Source organism: Nylanderia fulva, unplaced genomic scaffold (assembly GCF_048542155.1).
Source record: "Nylanderia fulva isolate GAGA-0341 unplaced genomic scaffold, ASM4854215v1 Scaffold45, whole genome shotgun sequence".
Lineage (NCBI taxonomy): Eukaryota > Metazoa > Arthropoda > Insecta > Hymenoptera > Formicidae > Nylanderia > Nylanderia fulva.
The window spans coordinates 951,364-975,712 of record NW_028190532.1 but is presented as its reverse complement, the minus strand read 5'-3'; the positions used below and the strand labels follow the sequence as shown (position 1 = coordinate 975,712).

The 24,349-nt window shown below is 34.8% G+C and overlaps 4 protein-coding genes and 1 long non-coding RNA gene across 6 annotated transcripts in view; 2 read left to right on the top strand and 3 right to left on the bottom strand.

The window, feature by feature from the left end:
* The window catches only part of LOC114943244 (putative ATP-dependent RNA helicase DHX35), a 71,859-nt gene that overhangs the window by 13,930 nt on the left and 33,580 nt on the right, over nucleotides 1-24,349 (bottom strand). The window lies entirely within an intron of this gene.
* Cdk1 (Cyclin-dependent kinase 1) lies at nucleotides 198-2,071 on the bottom strand. The gene is made up of 4 exons (XM_029302601.2): nucleotides 1,833-2,071; nucleotides 1,124-1,416; nucleotides 689-1,008; nucleotides 198-619 (listed from the first exon to the last, which is right to left on the bottom strand). Exons 1-4 carry the CDS (start codon nucleotides 1,867-1,869, stop codon nucleotides 376-378), a joined length of 894 nt encoding a protein of 297 aa, XP_029158434.2. The 5' UTR covers nucleotides 1,870-2,071; the 3' UTR covers nucleotides 198-375.
* Nucleotides 2,948-6,139, bottom strand: LOC114930756 (uncharacterized). The gene is made up of 5 exons (XM_029302599.2): nucleotides 5,965-6,139; nucleotides 5,565-5,645; nucleotides 4,292-4,419; nucleotides 3,437-4,103; nucleotides 2,948-3,334 (listed from the first exon to the last, which is right to left on the bottom strand). The coding sequence occupies exons 1-5, from the start codon at nucleotides 6,019-6,021 to the stop codon at nucleotides 3,035-3,037; spliced, it is 1,233 nt and encodes a 410-aa protein (XP_029158432.1). The 5' UTR covers nucleotides 6,022-6,139; the 3' UTR covers nucleotides 2,948-3,034.
* LOC146721581 (uncharacterized) lies at nucleotides 3,443-5,023 on the top strand. The gene is made up of 2 exons (XR_014925609.1): nucleotides 3,443-4,179; nucleotides 4,275-5,023. It is a non-coding gene; the product is annotated as an uncharacterized LOC146721581 (long non-coding RNA).
* Nucleotides 8,600-24,349, top strand: part of LOC114928293 (uncharacterized) — a 19,666-nt gene continuing 3,916 nt past the window's right edge. The window contains 4 exon segments of the mRNA XM_029299375.2: nucleotides 8,600-8,838; nucleotides 22,440-22,694; nucleotides 23,364-23,698; nucleotides 23,906-24,151. Of these exon segments, the coding sequence (XP_029155208.2) occupies nucleotides 22,580-22,694; nucleotides 23,364-23,698; nucleotides 23,906-24,151 (696 nt within the window). The 5' untranslated portion in view covers nucleotides 8,600-8,838; nucleotides 22,440-22,579.

Here is a 24,349-nt window from a genome sequence, read left to right as displayed (position 1 = left end):
TTATCACATCAATTTTATATAAAAGTTACTACTAGAAAATATTAAAATAGAATATAAAATATTCTATTGTATTTTTTCCTAACAGTAACTTATATATAGAATTTATGTAATAGACAATTTTGATGTTTAGCTATTAAAAGTCATAGGTTTCTTTTTACACATAGAATGATTTCCACTAGAAAGTAAAAATGAAATGATTAAACAGAGTGAAGGATATTTAATCTCAAATAAATTAACTTTTAGTACACCTTAAAAGAGACACTCTTCACTTAGTCACACGATTAAAAACGTAAATATAATTGTACACATGCATTGTATTAATTGTAAATATATATAAATGAGGATTGTTTTTTTTTTCAATACAGGTTTCCCATGTTATGCAGCGGGTATTTTGCGTGTATCCAAGTCATTGAAGTAGGCATGCTGCAACGCAGCTCGTGCGGATATTCTGTATACAGGATCGTACGTGAGCATAGCTTGCAACAGATCCAGCCCATCCTCATCCAATGAGTTGACTTGCGACTCCAAATTATTTGTCATCCAATTTGGAAATGTCGCTTTGTAATCTGACAATTGTGTAACGCCTGGCCATATCTCTTCTGTAGGTGTTCTCAGTATTCTAAAAACAAAATTGTGGTTATTAAAAGTATAATATATAAAAAAATAGAAATGTATATCCAAATCTTACCGGAATATTCTGAAGAGTTGATCAATCTCACTGTCTCCTTGAAACAATGGCTTCTTAGTTGCCATCTCTGCAAAAATACATCCAATACTCCACATGTCAATCGCACATGAATATCTAGTAGCACCAAGAAGAATTTCGGGCGCTCTATACCACAAAGTTACAACTTCATGCGTATATATTCTAACTGGAATTCCAAAGGCCCTTCCTAGACCAAAATCAGCTACCTTGATAATTCCATTCTTGTTAATCAGCAAATTCTGTGGCTTCAAATCACGATGGAATATTCTACGCTTGTGACAAAACAGAATTGCACATGTGATCTAAAATAATAAACAGTCACCTTAATATAAAAAAAATTTGATGCAAAAATTTTCAGATTATTTATATATCTAATTTAATAGAACTGTAAACTGTCCTAAAAATAATTTAACAAACCTGATATAAGTATGATTTAACTACAACTGGTTCCAACAGTTTACTGCCTAAACTATCCATATATTTTTTCAGATCCATGGTTAGATACTCAAAAATAAGATACAGTCTTGACTCTTCCATTAATACATCAACTAAGCTCACAATGTTTGGATGAGTTAATTCTTTGAGCAATGAAATTTCTCTAATAGCAGTCGATGGTATTCCTTCATCGTCGCTTTCTAAACGAATCTTCTTCATGGCTACAATTTCTCCAGTCTTCTTGTGTTTTCCTTTATACACTACTCCATAAGTACCTATGAAATGGTAAGATTTGTAAATATATTGTCATATGTCATGTAATCTCTATTATACGTTTACATTAGTAATCAAAACATTTTAGGAGATTTACGTATAATTGAAATTGATCGTAGAATTTTATACAGAGTATTAACTGACAAATAACATACATTGTACTACCTATTTCTAACAAAATTATAATTCTATTCAGTTATATATATAAATATTCAGATGTGTAACAAGTGTATACAAAGTTTACATCAATTTCATACAATATGATTTTATTATGTGATAAATATATAACAGAAACATCAGGATATGAGATTATGTTACAGATGCAATCAAAGCGTTGCTAAGAAGAGTAAATATCTATTCCCATAATGTACATAATACACGATGCAACAACTTGGCACCGAGTCTTTATTTAACTCACCTTCTCCGATTTTCTCTATTTTGATATAATTATCCATTGTGCTCTATCTGTCTCTCTCTAAGAAAACGTTATTTAAACACCATATAAAGGCACAGATCGCGGAATCCTTTTCAAGATATTACAAGGTCGATCCTCACTTCTACAAACTTCTCAGAGCATCGTTCACAAGCACAAGCCAACGAATAAATTCAAATCAAACGTCGGTCGCCATCTTGGTAAATATAAATGTCCATCTGCGCATTTGTTAGAGATTTTCGACTCACTGCGTACTTCCGCTTACGCCATGACGTAAGACTCGATTACGCGCGCATATTTAAAACAACTTATATCTTCAGGAATTTTTGAAAAAAATTATCAGGTACACTATCTTTATTTTTCCATTATCGTATATCATTATTGTCTCATTTTATAAATTTTTTAAATTAAATTAAATAAGCATGGATTACTTATATATAAATTCATATAATTTGGATAGGAAAATTGTTTTTCTCTCATAATTAGAAATAAGCGTAACTTTTATTTTTTAGATAATCTCTTAAATCTTTAAATTTATTTGCAATATTACAACGCACAAATACATAACTTTATTGTATTCGTATCAATAATGAACTCTGAAATTGGTTAGAGAGATTTGTTTGTCTTCACGATTTAAAGAAAATAAGAATTGAAGATATTTGGTGAAATATTTTTCTCTTTAGAAGTTTTTAAAAAATAAAAAACAAAAGATAGCTATAATTTTCTTCATCATCCACAGGTATACTATCTTTATTTTTTCATTATCGTGTATCAACTTATTATCTCTCTCTCTTTATAAATTGCTTAAATTAAATTAAAGAATTAAATAAGAATGGATTGCCTGTGTATAGCACAAAACTATTTTTTTATATATATCTGTATTTTTGTGTGGATATGAAACTTTTTGCTTTTCTCTCATAATTAGGAATAAACGCAATTTTTATTTTTTAGATAATCTCTTAAATCTTTAAAATTCATTTGCAATATTATAACGCGCAAGTACATAACTTTATCCTATTGATAATGAACTCTGAAATCAGATTAGAGAGATTTGTTTTTCCACGATTTGAAGGAAAAAATAAGAAGATATTTAGTAAAAATATCTGTCGAACGTAACTATATTTCGTATATCTCTCTATCGGTATTAAATGTAATTAAACAATGAGGATGTGAAGTTTCAATGCACTTTATCGTGGGAACTGATAACCGCCAGTAGCGTAACCTAGCCCTACGCCACGTTGCGTGTGTGTAGTGGCTCGCGCCACTTCGTATTGTTGTTCCATATTGTTGAACATTTCCTCTTGCTTCTTCAGAATATCTGGTTTGGCTCCTACCATAGGCGAGCTAGGTAGATCACCCTTAATACCCATGAGTCGCTTGAATTTGGCAGACACTTTGCCATCCTGATCATGTGTGAAGGTCGTTCCCATCCAGGTATTGGCTGTGGAAGCTGCAGTCGACGTACTCTTACCATCGTCTTGCTTTGACTGCAGAAAAGAAAGATAATTGTTAGAACAGGATTGTGTATTAGACACGTTAATTAACAATATTATCACTATTAATAATAATAATTAATTAACAATCATTACCTTGTTGGCCCACAGTAGCTTCCTCTTCTGGATCTGCTCCGCGTACTTGCCCTGGGTCGCCGTCGCCAACGGATTATAGTAATTCTGCTCGCTTTGCATACTGGATGCCACCGAATCACTACCACCTTCCGGCGGTTTCAGCTCTATACCCAGCTTCTCCAACTGGGCCAATTTGTTCCGTCCCTTCTCCTCTCGGTAACTCATCATCCTGAACGACGGAGGTGGAGCGCGATCTCTCGATCGTGACCTCGATCGCGTGCGATCCTTTTCCTTGTGGTAAGTTGAGCGCTCGTCCCGATGCCGGTCCTTTGATCGATCGTCCCTGGAATGTCGCCGATCCCGCTCTCGATCGCGATCCCTACGTCTGTCCCTATCATTCCTGTCGCGATTACGATCCCTTCTGTCGTCCCCCCTATAATGATGATCCTTGTCGCTCCTGTCTCGGTCGTCGTTCTTCTCGTCTTTGGATGATCCGAGTTTACGCTTATCGTCATCTCGACTTTTACGATCTCTACTTCGGTCTCTATGACTACTATTACTATCACGTTGTCTTCGATCGTCGTAACTTCGTCGGCTCTTATCGGACGTGTGACGACTCCGATCGCTGCGGTCCCCTCGCCTATGGTCGTCTTTCGAACTCGTGTGATTCTCGTGATCGGCGGCTCGCCTGTAAAACGATTACGTTCTGCAGGGGTATACCACACAGATGCGTATTATTATTCTGTACATATTCTGTACAACAGGTATGTAAATTTAATAAGATATACTCAAATTACTGTTTTTATATATTTATATGGAGTAACATTAAAAAGCAATTGTATTATTGTATTGCATATAGTTAACAAACCAGCCTACCTCTGGTCTGAAGGAGAAGGCAAGGCACGAGACAATTCCGTTCTCGAGCCAAAGGTAGGCTGCGCTGTTGAAGGACTATTTGCGCGTTCGCTACTAGATTCCCTGGATGAATTATTGTTGTTGCTTTCCTAGAGGAGAAAAATTATCAACTTTAATGTATGAATCTCTTACATATAATCTACTAGTAAGAAATAGCTCTTAATTTCTATCGCAAAAGCTATTTTAAGATATGTAACTTCAATACACGCAAAGTTGAATATTTTGACAGTATATACAATAAATAATATGTATTATAGAGAAACTTATAATTATATACATTTAGAGACAAAGTGGAAGTATTCTTATACTGAATACTAAAAATAAGTAACTTAAAGAATGTTTATAAAAAGTTTATAAATTCAGCTTTCTTGCATCCCTGGTTGTACTTGATATAAAAGTTGTACGACACATAAACATTCGTGTCGCTACATTTGATACAAGATAATGTATATATGATATTGTATGTTAATTACCAGTAGATAGGTAAAATGGAATCAATGTATGAAACAGTGTCATAAAAAAGAGAGAGGAATATGAGGGCCCTTCGCATCAATCTGCCTCTGCAGTTAGTTATCACCCGAGTATACTTGTACATGTGGTTTCTTTGATGGTTGATGTTTTGTTAGTGTTACCTTCTTCCAGCTTCCTCTACTCACCTCTGTCTTCTGAATAGGACTTGGGGTAGTCTTGAAAGACCCTCACACAGCATAGACCTTGCCGAGATGCGTAGATATTGTATCATGTATTACCAACAGAGCTACGTGTTAATATTGTCTCACGAAATGGCACTATTCCCATTTACTTATCATTTAAATTTTAATTATGTCAATGATAGAGCCTGATTATCCTGCGTTCGGTAAGGTTTCAAGGTCCTGTCTTTTTTTTTATATTTAGATTTCAAGACTAAGAAAGCGCACATTGATTTTTTTACCCATAATAAATTTATATGATAAATACCTATTAGTTTATGCCAAATTACAATCCGATTAGAAATATAATCAATTTACAAATTAGTGCTACTGGCTCTTGCAAATAATAATTGTTTGCTACAGATAACATTGACTGATAATTTGACACGACCTTGCAAAACCAGATACTAGCCCCCTTATATATCACGCCTAAGACTTTGCATGTACATACAGTACCCATAAAGTCACTGCGGTATCTTCTTAGGCACAATTGTTTCGTACTTAATAACTAATCAAGGATTACAGGCTGTGTGCTTTCACTGTACCTCACTCATGTCCATTTGCACCGGGTCGTAATTGGCATCACTAGCCCTCCTATTTGTCTCTTCCTGTCCCTGAGTTGGCATCTAAGGAAATAAAATCAATTATCTCACGCCTGAATGATACTTCCAACGCGAAACTAGTCTATTGATATTGCAAAAAAAAAAAAACAAGATCGACCACAATTTATAATATATATGCATATTTTCGCGAAAGTGCAACATTTCCAAATAAATAGTATTTTTAGAATCTGGTAAATTGCATGCGGAATAACGTTGATTGGCTGCGCATAGAGGAGCCATGTCGAGCGATATACATATAGCGATTCGAGGCGTCCTAAACAGCGACGTACTAATCTAATCCCCGACTGCTCGACACCTGTCATCCTCCTCGCGATCAGCTCACCTTCACGTCGTCCGAATTGTTACTGTTGTCGCTGGCGTAATTCGCCAACGAGTCCATAATGGCGTATAAACGCAACGCAATCAACTGTCCGCTAAACCGTTGACTGCGTCTTGTCAGGAACGAATGTAGCGGAGTAGTGGCTCTTAGTGATTAGTGCTCGCGCTATCGTGGCGCGGCGCCACTGATGCGTCCCTCCCCTTCGTCTTCGCCTCGCGCACTCGTTCGCTATTGGTCGAACGAGTCGGGTCGGAATAGGTCGCTGAATAGTTCGAACGCGGATACGTATGTATCTAATCTACGTTGCATCGTGTAATTAAGGATACCTTATATTCATTTTGTACGTCTCTCCTTTGCTTCCTCTTCCTCTGCTCTGTAATTTCTGAGGATGTATTATTTATCATAGATATTTATTTGATGGGAAGAAGAAAAGGTAATTTTTTTCCAGATATATTATTTTCGATAACATTTCTTAACAATATATATATATATATATATATCATTTATATATACTTTTCACATTTTTATTTTTGACTAACGATTTTTAAAGCCAATTTCAACTATATATCTTTGTCTCTTTTCACATACGTTCTTAAAAAGAGACAAAAAATATAGTATTTGATTGGAGGTTAAATAAGTTAATCGATGTTCATGAAGTTGGCCCTAGATCGATCGATTAAACTTAAGAATTGCAACTGCAAAGCTTAAAACTAACCAAAATTTTACTCACATTTACAATAAGATATATTTATGTTTTGCAGTTGGCAAACTTGCCAACTTTTATAAATTTAACCAGTCGATTAGTTAACCGAAGATGGTGAAACTGGCCTGGATTTTAATTTATAAATTCTAATAAGTAAATATAAATTATATATAAATTAATTTTACTTTCTAATTAAAATTACTGCACAATTATGAGATTCAATTATCTATCAATATCTATATTATATATATATATATATATATATATATATATATATAATTTATTTTTAGCAACTATAGCTATCTCTCTCATCTCTCTACATTCTATATATAGAATATAGATATATATTAATTTTCATCAATTATTAATTCGACTATTTATTTTGCAGTATACATTCATCCATGTATCGGATTTCTCATCGTGTTGATGTATACATATATGTATATATATAAGTATATGCAGAGGTTAACGAGATGCCTCCCCACGCAAGAAAAACCCGATCGACGATGTAAAAATAACGAACGTTTTCTACACATCGTCGAGTAACCAGTACGACATGCGTATTTTGCACTTCCTCGTCATCACCGACGCGATCTCTCTGTCATTACAATGTAATTGTAATTTACGACCGAGAAGAGATTGGAGAGGAACAAATTAGCAAAAGAAAGAAGTTAATAGATATATATTAGCTAATGTTCGAGAGACGCCACACCGAGGATCATTGATCAATGATTCGCAAGTAAACAGACGATCTTCTTATTTAAAAGGTATATATATATATATATATATATATATATATATATCATTAATGATATAGAATGAATTACAATCTCTTGCGTATTTTGTGTTTATTGTTTTTATTAAATTTCTCTATTTTAATTCTTCGATTTTATTAGAGTTAGAATTGATGTTCAATAACAATTTAATTAGTAATATAAAAACTTAATTATTGCTCAATAATTTAGAAAAAATGAATTAGATGATAAGTTGATGGATATATATTGATGGAGAATTGGCTTCAAGTGACTCTTGAATCGCATTTCAGAGCACCTCTCTAGAAATTACGACGGCATCTAGACTGCAAGTCGCGTCATAAATCAAGAAAGATGATGTGCATGATTGAAACGACGGGAGGCTCCGCAGGGGTTAATACACCGAGGGTGTATGTGCAACAGCGGCCGGCTTCTCGGAGATATTCGAAGCCGAGAGTGTGGTCCATGCTACGTCCTCTCTCTACTTATCTTCGTGATAGAGGAAAGGTAGGCAAGAAGACGAAGAAAATGTGTGGGAGCACACACGTAAGTAAGAGTACCTATATATGCATATATGCATGGGCGTCCGCAGGATTTTTTCCAGGGGAGGATTAAAATTTTATTATTTCGCATCTTTTTTTATTTCTTATTTTTCGTTCTTTCTTAATTCTTTTTGTTATTTTGTTATTTTCATTTTTTTATATTAAATATTAATATATTATATTATTCTTATAAATATTATATTAAATATTAAATTATTTTATATGACATATAAATTCAAAATAAATTTCTTAATTTTTTTATTATTTTTTTAATATTAAATATTAATAATTATATTATTATATTATATATATTATATATTATTATTATTATCATAAATATTATATTAAATACAAATATTAAATATTAAATTATATTATATTAAATATAAATTCAAAATAAATTCCAGTGTTTAAATAATTATTCAAAAGGGGAACAAATGTAAAATTTTTTACTGATTCCAAGGGGAGCAAATGCCCCCTCTTACCCCCCTGCGGACGCCAATGTGCACATGTATATGCACATCTATATACGTACGTACGTATGTAGGATCTCGCATTGACGTTTACGCGCGAAGAAGCGCGGCGCGGCGAGCCAAGCCGGCTCGGTGACGCGCGCCGATTCGAGCCGAGCCGCCGAGTAGCGGCGAGTTGCGCGGGGCGAATCACCGGGACGGCAAGCAACAGTCGTTCGCCGGACTTGGTGTTGGAATGAGGTGGTCGCGAGATGTGCGCTCGCGTCCAGTGACACGATCTCTCCGCTCTCCCGCGATTATCCGCCGCGATATCGCTCCCGCGTGTGTTGTTCCCCTTCCGAGGATCGTCGACGCTTATTTCCCGAGTACGCACGCACGCATCTACGCCGTATTCGCGCTTCCGGATCGTAAGTACACCGAATTACATCTCTATTATACTCTATTGGATTTGTGCGAGGGATGCGATCGCGCGCGCACCTCCCGGGTTGCATCTCTGACCTCGAGAGGGTTGCTTGCACCGTACAATGTAGGTTACCGTTACATCCGACCTGATACGATGGGGCTTCCGTTCCGTGTAACAGCTAGCGTTACTCTGTAAAAATTTATATTCAATCCGAGGGTATTTTCGTGAGAAAATAAATCAAGGTATGTGGTCAATCGACGCGATCGGTGTAACTCTGATTTTTCTCTCGAGGGCTCGCATAATATATGTGGATTAGCGTTATGCAGCGATTATATAATCTTCCTTCTCTTCTTTATGGCATAAGTACATACTGCGAATTGTGAGAATGAGAGTAATATTGTCGATCCCAATTGGTCTTAACCAGTGTGCGACTGATCTCGAAGGGCTGGTCGCACTAATGTAAGTCATCGCTAACTCTATCTACGGTATTTCCACTATGTTTACAGGAAATCATTAAATCAGTTTCTCCTTTTCTCATGTTTTATTAATCTACATAAAATGTCACCGTGCGGTGGCAGAGATAATTAGTGAGAGCTAACTTATATTATCGATGCGATTTGGAAAACTAGTCGAGAGTATCGTTCCGTGTCGTGTAAAATTTTGGCAAAAATTGCAATTTTAAGATTTCACCGTACAAACAATTGTCTATTTTTATAACTTCATTTTATCGTCGGCTAATAATTTTTCCGAAATTAAATCACTGATTCTTCCGTGAAAGAGAAACGTCTCTTTGAATTTCCGTTTCCATATAAAACGTTGTACGTTGACTTAATTAGAATTAATTTGCCGTAGGGAAATCGGAATTTGGAAAAGTCAACATTCCCGTTAATGGAACCTCTCGCAACTTCGTTGACGAGTTGGTAGCCAAGTGGCGAGACGTTCTCTTCTGGTTCTCCAACGAGATGAACGATGCTCTCGAACACGAAGCTTCGATAATGCAAACACCGAATAGTAACGAAGTAACGCTTCGTCGTCGACACTTCCCTTTCGTTCCATTCTCGAATCTAACGCGCAACCCGCTTTTCGACCGAAATCCCAACCAATTGTTTTTAACGGACCACATCCTCTTTTCGACCCTTTCATCCGTCCGCGGTTTCCAGAATCTCGGCCGCTTTGATGAATTTCGCCAATTGCGTTTGGGCGACTTCCCCGATTCGTCGCGACAATTGTTGTTTTTTCTTTTTTTTCTCTTTTTTTATTCCTCGATGTAAAAATATTAAATAAAAATTCGCATCTAGCTGTAATTTTTAATTATTTATATATGTACACAGTTGAAAAATTACGTTAAATTTAATAGATATCACATGCCCACAGAAATTTTTGTTAATTTTTTTAACATATGTTAATATTTTAACACAAAATAAATAATAAATGCTTCAAATAATTTAAAATAAATTTTGTGTAAAATTAACATTTTAATGTAAAAATTAACTAAAAATATGTTAATTTTTTAGATTTTATCATCCCTACTTATATTATAAAATAGAAAATCAATATTTTTTCTGTAAATTTTAACAGATAAATCTTGTCACTAATAAAACAACATATTTATTGTGTAAAATAAAAATTGTATTGTACATTGTGTTATCTTTACATCTTTTTTCAGTTGTTTTAATAATTTAACATTTAAGTTCAATTAACACAAGAACAATATGTTAAATTAACACATGAACACATTTAATACTCTTGTGTTAAATATTTAAAAGACAAAAATTTTAACGGAGACCGTTTTTAATAACAAGAAAACAAATTTTTCTACTGTGTACGATCTCTTTTCTCTTGATTTCGGGATATCGACAAGATCCTACCCATCCTATGAAATAATGTCACTGAATAATATCCACTCGCCACACATATCGGCTTAATCGACGCTCGTGATACGTTAGATATTAAAGATATATTGTGATATTGGCACACTCAATTTTAACGTCACGTCAGCACGAAAGCGCTTGTCTTAATGAATCGAGTTTGCTTCTCAAAGCTTATACGATTGGTCTAGAGATCGCTTGAAATTTTTTATTAATTCCAAGTTTGCGAACGATATATAATTTGTTCTCCTGTAGATCGTTCGTTATCCTTCGTTGTGCGAGAGGCAACCTATATAATTTTTAACTCGAGCGAGCCTGTCGGCCAGGAAATATCGGCAAAAAGCCTGATAAGCGTAAACAGTTTCATAGACATCGTGACTATCCGGCAATTTCTTCTCCCCACTTGGCTCTCATGACCCGCAATGCATCGTTGCATCACTATACGTGCGTTAATCGTTAATAATTTTCCTCGCCCGGTCGCCGAGCGAATTCCTGCTCTACTAAATAGTTCCCATAGAGAATTATCTTAAGCTGTGTCCTCGCTAGAGCAACTTTTTGTCGCTTATTGTTAAATGTTTCTAAATGATTCGACATATGTCAACTTGCGACAATATTATTTTGTCCAATGAAGTAACATAATTGCAGGAACATTTGGCTTTGTTCCTGTGTCACTGAAAATTGAAGGTCCACTGAAGGAACTATATTTGTTCCTTTGCGACTTGTTGATGCGTTGTTACTAATTTTTCTTTTTTTTCTTTTTTTTTTTGGTTGCTGTCAACAGAAACTGTAAGGAACTTAAAAAAACATTCGACAACAACTAGTAATTTTTTAAAGAAACATGGAACATTAATAAAAAGTTGCTCATCGTTGCTCCAGTGAAGACGCAATTTTATGCTCAAGAAATACTCTTCTTTTAAACAAATAATAATATTATTCGCGTAGCAAATTTCTGGAAACGTAATGTGAAATCGATTTATCGAATGTGAAAAAGCCGCATCTCTTCACACTTAATATATAGGATGAGTGTGTCGTTATAACTCTTACTGGAAATAGAATATATAGATATTAGATAGCTCTTGGATGAAGCAAGGCTTACTAGAATCATTCGTTTCAATTACATCTGATAATGCGATATGAGAATATTATACGGATTACGGAGAAATAACGCTCGAGTTTATATCGATCCGCGAGCAGGTACCATATCCAGAATTCCCATCGACGAAAGCGGGACATTTTGTAGGCTCGTTAACATTTTCCTTGAAAATAATCGAGGGAGTAATGCGTGATACGCCGAGATAAGGGAAAACCATTCTATTATTTCTTTCCATTTTTTTAAAGACTTGATAAATTTTTGCCCGCGATACTTTCAAAGCTACTGCTTATCTCTTTTTTCTTTCTGGAAATAGGTCGTAATTTTGACGAAATAGCGTGCAAACATGTAATATCGATTCGAATGTCGAATTATTCGAGAAAACACGGTCTCCGATCAAGTGACGCGCGAGCACCATTGCGAACCAGTTCGTAGGACTTCTATGCGCCGCCTCCTTATCACGTAAGATCTTCTCGCTCCAGTACATATATACGCACGCAGCGCAGTGTTGTATTGTATACACGGTGTGCCATTATACGCCAGCAGACACAGGAGTAACGCTCGTGTCACTCCGCGCGTAACGCGTGCGTTCGCCTCGCGACCTGAGCACGAGTGTTTAGGTCCGTGGTTGCATCTACTGGATACCGCAGCTCACAATTAGAGCTGTTTATTTTCAGAAATATTGACAATTTTTTCCATCGAATGTAGGTACCTAAATAATTTATTTAAGATTTTCGTTTAATATCGCCAACTCTCACGATGCATTTAATTTAATTTTTAAAAAATACACAACAAATAAATATTATACTATTAATATTATCGAAATTAACTATAATTTGTAATTATTTTATTTGCAAAATTTCTCTCGTGTAAAATGATGAGTTACGTCTACAACTTGTAAAATTCACTCAGCAAACTGACGTTATTAAATGTCAAAATAACGTCAGTTTGTTTGCTTTGGGAGATTATGTCAAAATTATGCCGAAATGAATTTTTGAGCTATCTTATTCTTGTACTGAATTATTCAAAAATTGACTTTTTGCGGCTATCTTTATCAAAGGCTTTAGAGCGAATATACGCATTAATGCTATATATATTTATTATCGCAAACGGACATTGCACAGTCTTGTTATACAGGTTCTTCGTTTCCTTGAAGGCACCTTCTTTCTATCAGTCGTTCTTCCATCTTTCGATTCGCCTCGTTCTCTCTTTCTCTCCTTCCCCCATTCTTCCTCTTTTCCTGCTTGCTCCTCCGACACATCGTCGGTGGTTCCGTTATCCGTGGTAAATACATGCCGGGTATCCTCTGTGCGTTTTACCTCCGGAAAATAAACATTGTGCAGACCGTACGTCATTGACACCGTGTATACGATCGAGCTGCAAAAAAAGAATGACGAGGCGAAATCAGCTTATATTTTTACAATAGATTACAAAACCAATAATTTTTTTTACAACTTCCGTGATTAAACGATACAACGATATAACGCTTCAGAGTATCATAATTGATTGTATACCATTATTGATATATCATTGAATGAGAAATATTGATTCTAATACAATTTTGCAAATTAAATCAGAAAGAAATTTAATTAATATTACAAGTAATAGTTTCTTTATAAAATATTGTTTTTTCATTCTTTTATATTTTACACAAATATTTCATGATTATTTGTATTATTTTTTATATAATTTCTCTATAAAAATTTGATAAACAAAAGAAAGAATCTGTGATACTCATATATCATAACAAATATGTTGAAATCTCTAACTGAATCTGTCGGTTCTCCAGTGATACGAGGTTCCGAAGAACGTCCTATAGCAAAGCTCACAATATCGGCGGTGGTGGTCCTGTCCTACAATGACATTGCTATTGTGCCGAGAAACTTTGCGAAATCAATGCGGAATCGGTTATTGAAAGCTATTCCCATCTTTATACGTTTTTATTCCGGTCTTATATATGCGACTCCACGCGAAGAAATATTGCGCAAGAAACTTTCGATCGCGTCAATACGATTCGTAGATTTATTATAAAGAATAACAAAGCGCAAGAACGCGTCGTGCGACCAACAGAATGCTCGAAACAAGTTGTCGTATTGTTTTGCACAACTATATGAGCTAACGCGTAACAACGTTACCGGCGAAAGTTTCCGACTGTAAGATAATTTCCTCTTCGTATGCGCTGAAAACCTTTTTTCGCAATCGATCAGTGCTGAGAAAAGTAATGCATATACTTGCCAGAGGGTGCCCAACTTTTACAACCACTTCTGTCACTTTGTATTAATAATATTGTTTGACAAACAAAATTAACCAGAACGAAACTTGTCGTTTCTTATAGTTTTTTTTGGATGCGAATCTGATTTCCAAATTATTTCATTACGTCACAATTTTTAGAAATTTTTAATTGCTTAATTTTAAAGTTGCAAAAAAGGGCTTTTTTTCACGAACTTTAACTTTGTTATAGCTACAATATGTAACGTGCTGGAGAAGTTTTATTGCAATTAAAATGGAAGTTAGCTGTGACTTAACGATTTATCCAATAAATTTTAATTGTGTTTATTTAATCTTAAAGGATTTTTAGGTCACTGAATACGAATCCAGTGTCAAAATGGTCAAATTTAAAACAGTGGACTGAATATGATGGATTTATATAAAAAAAGCATTTTTAAAATTTTGACATCCCCTATATTAAGTACCAGTTTAAATTTGATGATTTTGATATTGAAATCGTATCCAATGACCTACAAAATTTTTAAAAGCTATTTAGTAAATCGTCAATGATCTATCTGTAAGTCACAGCTAATTTCCGCAACATAGCTCATATTTATATATATATAATCATGGATATTTTATTAACCATAACCGATACCAAAAATTCCTTTTGAGGATTAAAAGTCCTAACAACATACTTTATTTTTATTGCAATAAAACTTTTCCAGCACGTCACGAAGTTCGTGAAAATGGTTCTTTTTTGCAACTTTAATTGAAAATTTCTCAAAATTGTGACGTGACGAATCAATTTGAAAACCCATTTAATTTGAACCTATACTTAAAATTAATTTAACATATTTATTTTCGTAATTTAATTTAACACTTAAAAAAGGAACGTCCGGATACCTCAACAGGTCCGAATGCGCCATCGTCAGATTGATATGTGTATACGAGCGGAATTACGCCATATAGAATCGGGCGATTATTCGGCGCATCGTATTTACCATTTCTATAGAGGTATGCTGGGAAAGCAAGTTCCCCCGTCGCGCAATTTCTCTCGAAGCACCATCATCCGAGGGTGCAGCCCCATGAGTAAGTGCTAGGAGAGGGTGAGAGAGATGGAGGGGGCCGATGGGGCGAAATTAGGTGCTGCTTGGTCGTGCAACGGCTTGAATGAATAATTCTCATCGATCGTGAAATCTGTCCCTGCATGTGCCTCACGTCTCACATCACTGCTTCTCTATTGAATCGCTGTCTCGTAGCAGGGATGCAGGTCCATTTTTAGTCGATGTGTTTGGGGTCCGCGTGGGGAAACATAGACAATCTAAATGTGAAAAGCGCGTAATTCACAGAATGGTCTCCGGATAAAAATATAGCCCCCGTGTGTCTATGCAAACTATCCATTCGCATACGCATAATCCCTGCCTACGCAATAATTCTTTTCTTTTATTTCGAAAGAGTAGTACTTAAGAAAGATACTTTTATATAAAAAATAGAATGTAATTTATGTAATTTTTTGTTTTGTTTTGTGAAACACTGAAATTCTCTGTACGTAGTGTTTAAAATTACAAAGTCTTTATTAAAGAAGATTAAGGATAATTTATGAAATAGGATTTTCTCTTCCTATTTTCTCTACAAAAATTGTAGACAAACTTGTTTTCTTCCCTAAAATTAGTATCTAATCGGAAAAAAGATATCGGAGTGATCTATAGCGTCATCGCCTAATATAAACGTGACCCTGAAGCACATGGCTAGTCGATCTGTATTCTAGTTGTCAACGTTACGACACGCGGACTTCAACAACTGTTCTGCCACGATATTTCCCAAGGACGATGCGGGTGGTCACAATATAAATGGAGAGGAAACATTTCGTTACGATAACACTGGCCTTTGTTATCTTTTCAAGAAAGTTGGTATAAATTTTTTGGAAAAATTCCTTATATTACCCATACTTCATATCTCTATCGTGCGCAAAGTTATTATAATCTCATTCCAACCGAAAGATATTAAAGTTCTTCAGCCCGATTGCGCGGCTTTTCATCTTTTCAGACAGACGAGAAGAATCCACCTCCGTAGATTTCCGTTACATTGTCGCATTCCTGTGTGTACATTCCAACGCAGACACAGACACACACATGCACACATCTTTGCAAATACCCATGTGCTTCATTCGCGTTGCTAATACGAGACTTTTCCATTATCGACTTATAAAGAAAAAGCGGTCACTGTCTTCCTTCCGCTCGCCTCTGAAAAAGTGTTCATCATCCGATGGAAGGTATATAAAGTAGGCTCGTAAAATTCATGAAAAAACGAAAAAAAAACCGCGTTATCAAAGTTATTATTCTAATGACCATGCGATTACCACACGCTGTATCAAATGCCACAATGTCATAACTCACTAGTTGGAAGAATCTCCCTTCCGTGCGAAATTCCGTGAAAAAAGGTCATCGCCATCGAACCTGTATGTTGAGCCCACATGCGCCAGTAACTTTTTCCTCCTCTATGATTTCATTAACCCAATTTCGCGAGTCGTATGTACACGTTAGACTAATCTGTGGATGGAAAGAAGGTCGTACACACGCGTGATGACGACATTCCACGTAATAAGGATAATAACCATGTGGACACGCATTGCCGCGTAACGTCCTGAGAATATTTGCGATTTCGATGATCGTTAAAACATGAAGTATATAATAAGTATAAGTGATACCGGATACGTCAGGATAGCGCGCAGGAAGTAGCGATAGAAGATTGCCTTGTGAAAGAAAACTTGTTCGCTCTTATCTCAAGATCTTAAGTAACAAAGATCATTAAGATCAACCTTATGCAGTCGACTATGCTAGGCTAGCTAGTGTAACTTTAACAAACTTTAAATTACCGCCTATATAGATTCTTCTTCAATGGATATTTCGTTTCACAAAGAAATTTATACTTGTGATATTTATAAGGTGCCTATTTTACGCATATATATCTTGAGATGTTGTTGAACAATGTTTACAACGCGCTAATTTTATATACGCTTTATTTAATCACAAGGTACGCGTGCGCACAATTGAACCATAGGTTGTAACAAAACAGTCTATTTTTAGAGAATCAAAGCATGCCTGATCTCGTGTGTCTTGCACATATATACGAACTGCATATTTTTGGAAATATTTAATCGCAATTTAAACGGTTTGTGATTTTTTTTTCACTGCGAGATAGACGCGTTCCATTAATGGAATCAAGAAAATGAGGAGAAATGATTTTGCGAGAATATCCATTCATTGTCCAGCCTCTCATAAGGATAGATAATAGCCCTCTGAAAAGAGGAGACGAGTGTGCTTTTCTTTTCTAAGAGGAGTAAAAAATCTTTCACTTTCTATCCGAGGAAAGTAGACTTTAATTTGGACAGTTGATGCATTCTCGAGAACCTGATGTCTGTTCAAATTACACTCATCCACGGTTCAATTCATAAAATAAGAAGCGACTTGCCAGTTTTTTTATCGTTATTGACATCTCGTCAAGATATATGTATATTGACGTGTGTACCTTCATAAATATAAAATTATGGAACTAAATACAAAATGTATGAAGGAAAAGCTCAGAACTCGATGCACAGAAGAAATAAACAGTGATTTTCGATTGCATTTCTTATTTATCGAGTTAACGTTTCTCTCTCGGAAACAGTTAAAATTTTTATTACAGCCAGTGAGATATGGCGTTTTACGATACATCGTATATACATATATGACAAGCGCGTAAGAATTATTTTTAAAAGATTCGGTTTTATCGGTACGGTATGTAATCGTAGAACTCCAAAGAATAATTTGGCGGCTCGTGATCACATACTGACTGGAGCTGGATATTGACGTAATCGGAGACCTGTTCTCGATGACGTAACGTAGCTTACGGAGGACATCTAGATGTGCACTGTGAAGAAAGAAAAATCTTATTCATCCGAAACCAACGCGCAAAATATCGCAAACGCACCGGATTTTTAAATTTTTTTTAGCCATGAACATAAGCGTTTGCATTAAGCAAACGATTTTAAAGCTTGGAATTATTTAATACACTGAAAAAAGATTTTTTTAAATTTAATTTGAATATTTTATTTTAATACTTGCCTTCTAAACCATTTATTTAAAATTAATATGTGATGTGAAAAAATATTTATTTATTTTAAATAAATGATTTATAAGGTAGTGAAATAAATATTTATTAATTTAATAATTTTTTTCAGTGCATTACAATTTGTGAAAAATTGATCAATATTTTAGAAATAAGCTACTGACTATCTCATTTTAGCTTATACATATATTACAGTTTTTTATTCTATGCAAATAAGACATCTCAGAATCGTAAACATACCTTGCATCTTGCGCGAACAAAAAACTAAGTAGGATAAGAGACATTAGATGTTTATTATAGACGCATTTAACGCAGACTAGAACTTCCGTTTCATCAAAGCACTGGATCGAATGACGTTAGATTGGATGAAATCTCGTCTAGTTAAAAAAACGTTCACATATGTCTATTTATAGCTGACGGTCATATACGCATGGAAAATGCGCGGAATCTTTACACATGTTTGTAGTTTCTTATAACTATTTATAGAGAATCGTCTTGAGAAATCGTATTAAAAATCAAAAGTATTTCACATTGATACGAAACGATGGAATTTAATGCTATCATTCGGTCATGACATTGAATCAAATAATCGATATACTGACAATAAGATAATAAATATTGACAAGCAGCACCGCAAACTTCTCGGAAGAAGCTTATAATTACGTATATTTTCATCGGCTTGAAATTATTGAAATTACATTTTATAACCTGCTGCTATTTTTAGAAATGTCCGAATTTTCGTGTCGAAATCATCTTTTACGAGCGGTAAGCACGATAGAACGCTTCTTTAAAACGCGCAGAAACATTCGAGGTTTCTGTAACCTGTCGTTAACCCAGTTTGGACTGTTCTAGTACACGCATTATGAGTTCGCTTTAACTTATTTCACAGTCATTCCAAGACCGGCGAACTGATTCCCTAGATTAGAACGCAGAATTTATGTTACAATTGCAATCAATTGCAATTGCGCCCATAATTTGTGAAGAATGCTACTGCCACTTATTGTGCAAACGCGCTTCGATTAAAATAAACGACATTTTTCTCTATATTCAAATTAAATAAACTGTAAATATACTGAAAAAAATTGTTAATTTGACTAAATTTTTCAATTAAATTACTATATTTTGTTAATTGAATATATATATTAATATGTAAGTCAAATATACGTTTTGTTAGATTTTTATCGTGTTATATTTAATTTAAATATTTTTATATGTTTGATTAACAAAATAATATTTAGTTGAAAGGTTTAGTCAAGTTAACAAATTTTTTTCCAGAGAGTAGGAAATTGATAAATAATAAAAATAATTATAATTGCATCAAAGATTCACGATTTTTAAACAATCGATTTTCATCGAAGTCAGCAGACGACTTCGAACTTAGACTTTTAACCAATGTAAGATTCTCTCTAACAAGACCGAGTCCGTTTCTTCGACAGAAATTCGCACACGTTACTTCACTCTTTCGCGGATGCTGACCACGCCAAATTTGCGGGACGGAAGATGCTGATCGTCCGAACGAAGACGAAGCGGACATTTAATTACGAGTCGGCGTAGGAGGAGAGAAACGCGCGCTGAAAGAATGGCGAGATAGCTTTTCGTTGTGAGCTACGTAACATTAACTCTTAAGCTATCTCCTCACTGGAGCAACAACTTTTTTAAGAGACATGGAATATCAACAAAAGTTATTCGTTGTTGCTCCAGTGAGGACGCAGCTTGAAACTTTCGGCAACAATTAGCAACTTTTTTAAGATACGTGGAACATTAACAAAAAGTTGCTCGTTATTGCTCCAGTGAAGACGCAGCTTGAAACTTTCGGCAACAATTAGCAATTTTTTTAAAAAACGTGGAACATCAACAAAAAGTCGCTCGTTGTTGCTCCAGTGAGGACATAGTTTTATATGTAACGGCGACAATTACGACGGCGACGTAATCAATCCGGAACGACACAAGGGGATATACATATGAAGATAAATCACGTCTCCTGAGTGACCGTTCAACTGTACGCTCCCCTTTTCACAGCTCCTCTTATATATGTAATCGTTGAACGAAGAGCGATACATAGAAATAAGAAGGAAATCTCTTTCGGAGTATAAAAAGCTCGGTGAATATAAGATTAAGAGATATACACGTCGAAGATGCATTGTCAGGATACCTTTTGATAGATTGCTTATTCAAAAAAGTCGAACAAAACTTGGGAAGTTTCTATTTAAAAACTGAAAGATAGCGACGAAACTTTTTTATTTTTTATCACATAAAATATTAATTAATATAATTTTTTGTATAACGTGACAGGAACTTTTTGCGCCGTCAATTACATACAGGTATATTGAAATTCGAAAATAAGGTGTTAGTTTTATATAGATCAACTTTATTGAAAGTTATTTAGTATAATTAGTAATTAGCGGTATATAATAGACCAGTTATAATGTAATTAATATATCATCAGCACTCTTGCTGAAAATCGATTGTCACAATATGTGCACACTTACACATATATACAAACCGGATATATTCTCACACATATACATGAGCTGCGAATTGCACGGGCCTTGAATGTCCCGAATTCGTTGCATCTGGCTCAGATAGATTGATACAATGCTGGAAGCACATCCACGTAATCGTCCACGCGTGCGTTTTACCTTGGCATAAATTCATGATTTGTAAGATATATATATGTATATATATACGCGCTCATTCATAAATAAATGTCATCTCTAATATACGAGGAAATTTTACGATCAGATAGAAGTAAATGTCTCGATCTTTCGTCCCACATGCGAGGGATATTTGACACGGTGAAGTATAATTTTATTACCATATGCATATTCTAGATTAAACCTGTTTTTTTTTTCGCTTTCGTATATAAAGGTGCACCGCTAACACAGGCGAAAAGCATCGCGTGCTGTGGAATATTAATTGCGACCTACTATCTTTCTTCTCGCGAACCGAACTTGCCAGTTATATATTAATCCGCAGGAGGATTCTTCCAATATGATATCTAATAATAAAGGCGCCTGGCGGCGAATTCTTGTCGAAGGACAAGTCGGAGAGGTGCGTTTATAGTTAGTCTTTTTCCAATTTTATATCATTCTTGTAATTGCATTCTCATTTGAACGCATACTTTGAGCTAAATTTTCGACGAGTCTTTTCATTCATACGCTTTGAAATAAGTGTCTATTAGGAACACATTTGCATATCATAAGAAGAGAAAATTAGGTTTATATGAGCTTTGCATGCGAGGGTCCCATATACATACACATATTCGGTGTTCATCTGATAATTTACTTCCGTGGCACGTCTGAGCACCACCAGGTCAAGGTACAAATATGGTACAATGATTTCATTGTCGACACGCGTTAAGAATTGATGTGACATCAATATATATATATATATATATGACATCCGCACAGGTTGCCTTTGATGTCTCGCACGCGCGTATACAGGTGCGATCGTCTTCCTGTCCGATTCGCGTGACGACCTCGCTTAGTCAACCGAGGTGTTGTCACAAAGCTTTTGTATAAGTGTGTTACAAACAATTAATTTGCGACAACTGTACACATTAGTCCAATTAATTATGCTTGAAGTTTTTCGTTTCTATTTTTGTGTAAATGACAAAATTTTAAATATAGAGTTACAGGGTGTATACTTCTGGGAAAAACCTTGAAAACCCTGGTATTCTCGCAGGGAATTTTGTTCAATCTTTTGAAAAATCGGGAAATTAATTTGATTTGGATTCAGGGAATTTTTTTTCAAAATTATTCTTTTGTTTATTTTATTTTTATTTAGCACTTGTAAGAAACGTATGTCTAACATATATTGACAATGTTTAAATTTTTATTAAAATTTTATGTAATTTTTATTTTTGATTGACATTCTAATTTTATTTTAATATCAAGATCTTATATAAATTATCAACCTCATGAAAAATAAATTTTTTAATAGATAATACTTAAATACCTAAATAATTAATTTTGATAAAATTATAGTATTTCCTGAAGGTGTTTATAATAAATTATTTTTTGTTTTATATTTTTATTTTTATCACATTTATCCATGCATTCTTCAATATTACGATATAAATTAATTCAATGAATATACATATATAGCTCAGAAGCTTCTCTAGTTAATCGTATTGAAATATTTATAATCTTAGAACAGAGTGAAAATAAATTTAATGTCTGCTAATTGTACGGAATTTTATACTGTATCAAAATAGCTTTATATATATTAAATTAAACGAGAGATACTCGTTCTTCGCCCACAATTCTGTTTTATTCATAAGTACTTATAAATAGCTTTATATTATCCGTGCATAATTTTTTTCTTTAGCATCTCAAGCGCACGCAGAATGGACACATCGCGATGGAAATAGGCGACCAGTCAGCCTAGTAGACGACCCCAGGTCGTCCTGATTGACCGGCACACCCGCGATCGTTCCCGAGTAAGACTGATCCGGTTGCTCGTTCGCAATGGCCGCGACGGCGTCTACGGAGAAGATGGACATGGAGAAGGATTTACCGAAGAAGAAGCTCATCAACACGAATCTGATATCGCTGAAATGTCTTCTGTTCGTCTTTTTCGGAGGTGGGTATCGATCACAAAAACAATCCAAGAGTTCTATTCTCGGGAAAAACCTTGAAAACTTGGTATTTTCCGAGAATTTCATTCAACCCTGAAAAATCAAAGAATTCTCATGGAATTTGATTGGAATTCAAAGAATTTTTTAACTAACATATCTTGCCAATGTTTTAATTTTTATGAAAATTGTATGTGATTTTTTATTGATGATCTATTTTTAGTATTAAGATCTTATGTAAGTTTTATACTTAGAAAATTGTTCAATTTTTTAAAAGGTAATATTTAAATTAATGTTTCTTAAGATGTTTATCATAAATTATTTTTTGTTTTATATCTTTATCTTAATTATGTTGTATATATTTTTAGTGTTTAGATATAGTGATATATCGTACTTTATTATTGTCTAAATTAATTTTAAAATTAACAAATCAATATTAAATGCTAAAAAAAGTGCACTTTTAATAACTTTGCAATTGTATGAATAGGAAACATTATAAAGCGCACACAAAAGAAACTTATTTAAAAAGCTACAAATTTTTTTATTTTACTTGGAATTTTCAATGAAAACTTGAAATATCAGGAAATTTTTTTACAATATTTGAGTAGACACCCTGCAATTGCTTTTCGATCAATTAGAATGAGTTCTAATGATTTGTACAATTATCTCTTCTTCAGGCATCGGCTGTCTCTTCCCATTTCTTCCGCTGCACATGACGAAGGTGGGATTGAGCATCGAAAATGTCAGATTCGTGTCGATGGTCTCGCCGGCAGTGGCGATACTGGGTCCGCTGATAGCGGGACCGATCGCTGACAAACTCGCCGGTTGTCAGAACAACAATGACAAATCGTCGACGGGTCGTTACCTTCGCGTGATGATCGCCGTCGCCTGCATCTTCTCGGCACTCTTCTACTCGCTGTTGCTGCTGGTACCCTCAGTGCTGGGTCGCAATCTGTCATCGGGCGGGAAGGGTCCCGATCTCAAGTTCAACTGCGATCGGCGCGGAGCGATGGTGCAAAGCTAAAGATTATTAAACTAATAGATTAATGTAATGAGAGAGAGAAGAATATTTTAAATATTTTAATGTATACGTAGAATTTCAATTAGAATTTGAGAATAAAACATTTAAATTTTAAATTAATAAAAAATATTCTTCTCTTTCTCTTTAATTGTAAATAGAAATATCAAAAATTGGAGTAAACGTAACTATATTCTCTAGGTGAGGCAAGCCAGATGCGAGGACCGTTTCGGGTGTCATCGTTGGACCGATGACGACAGCGGGATAGGTATCATGTTGTTAAAAGACTGCAACTACGTTTGCTATCCGACCGGCATGCGACGATGGCAATCAGAACTTGTCGCCGATACGACGACCTTTCGAAACACCGTCGACGCCGAGGTTGATTTCTTCGATGGCAGTGGCGAGACCACGGTCGCACCGTTATATAGCGAACTCTATGCGTCGGTAAGGCTGTGATTGCAGATTGCGAAATCTTAACTATTTGTGTTACAAAACAAATGTAAAATTATAAATTTTAATAAAACGTTATTATATAAATTATATATGAAATGTCCAATTATAAAACTTTAATTCTTTAACTGGAAATACCGTTTACGTACAGCAAGAAACGAGATATATTTTTTTCTCGCAATAAAGCAAAAA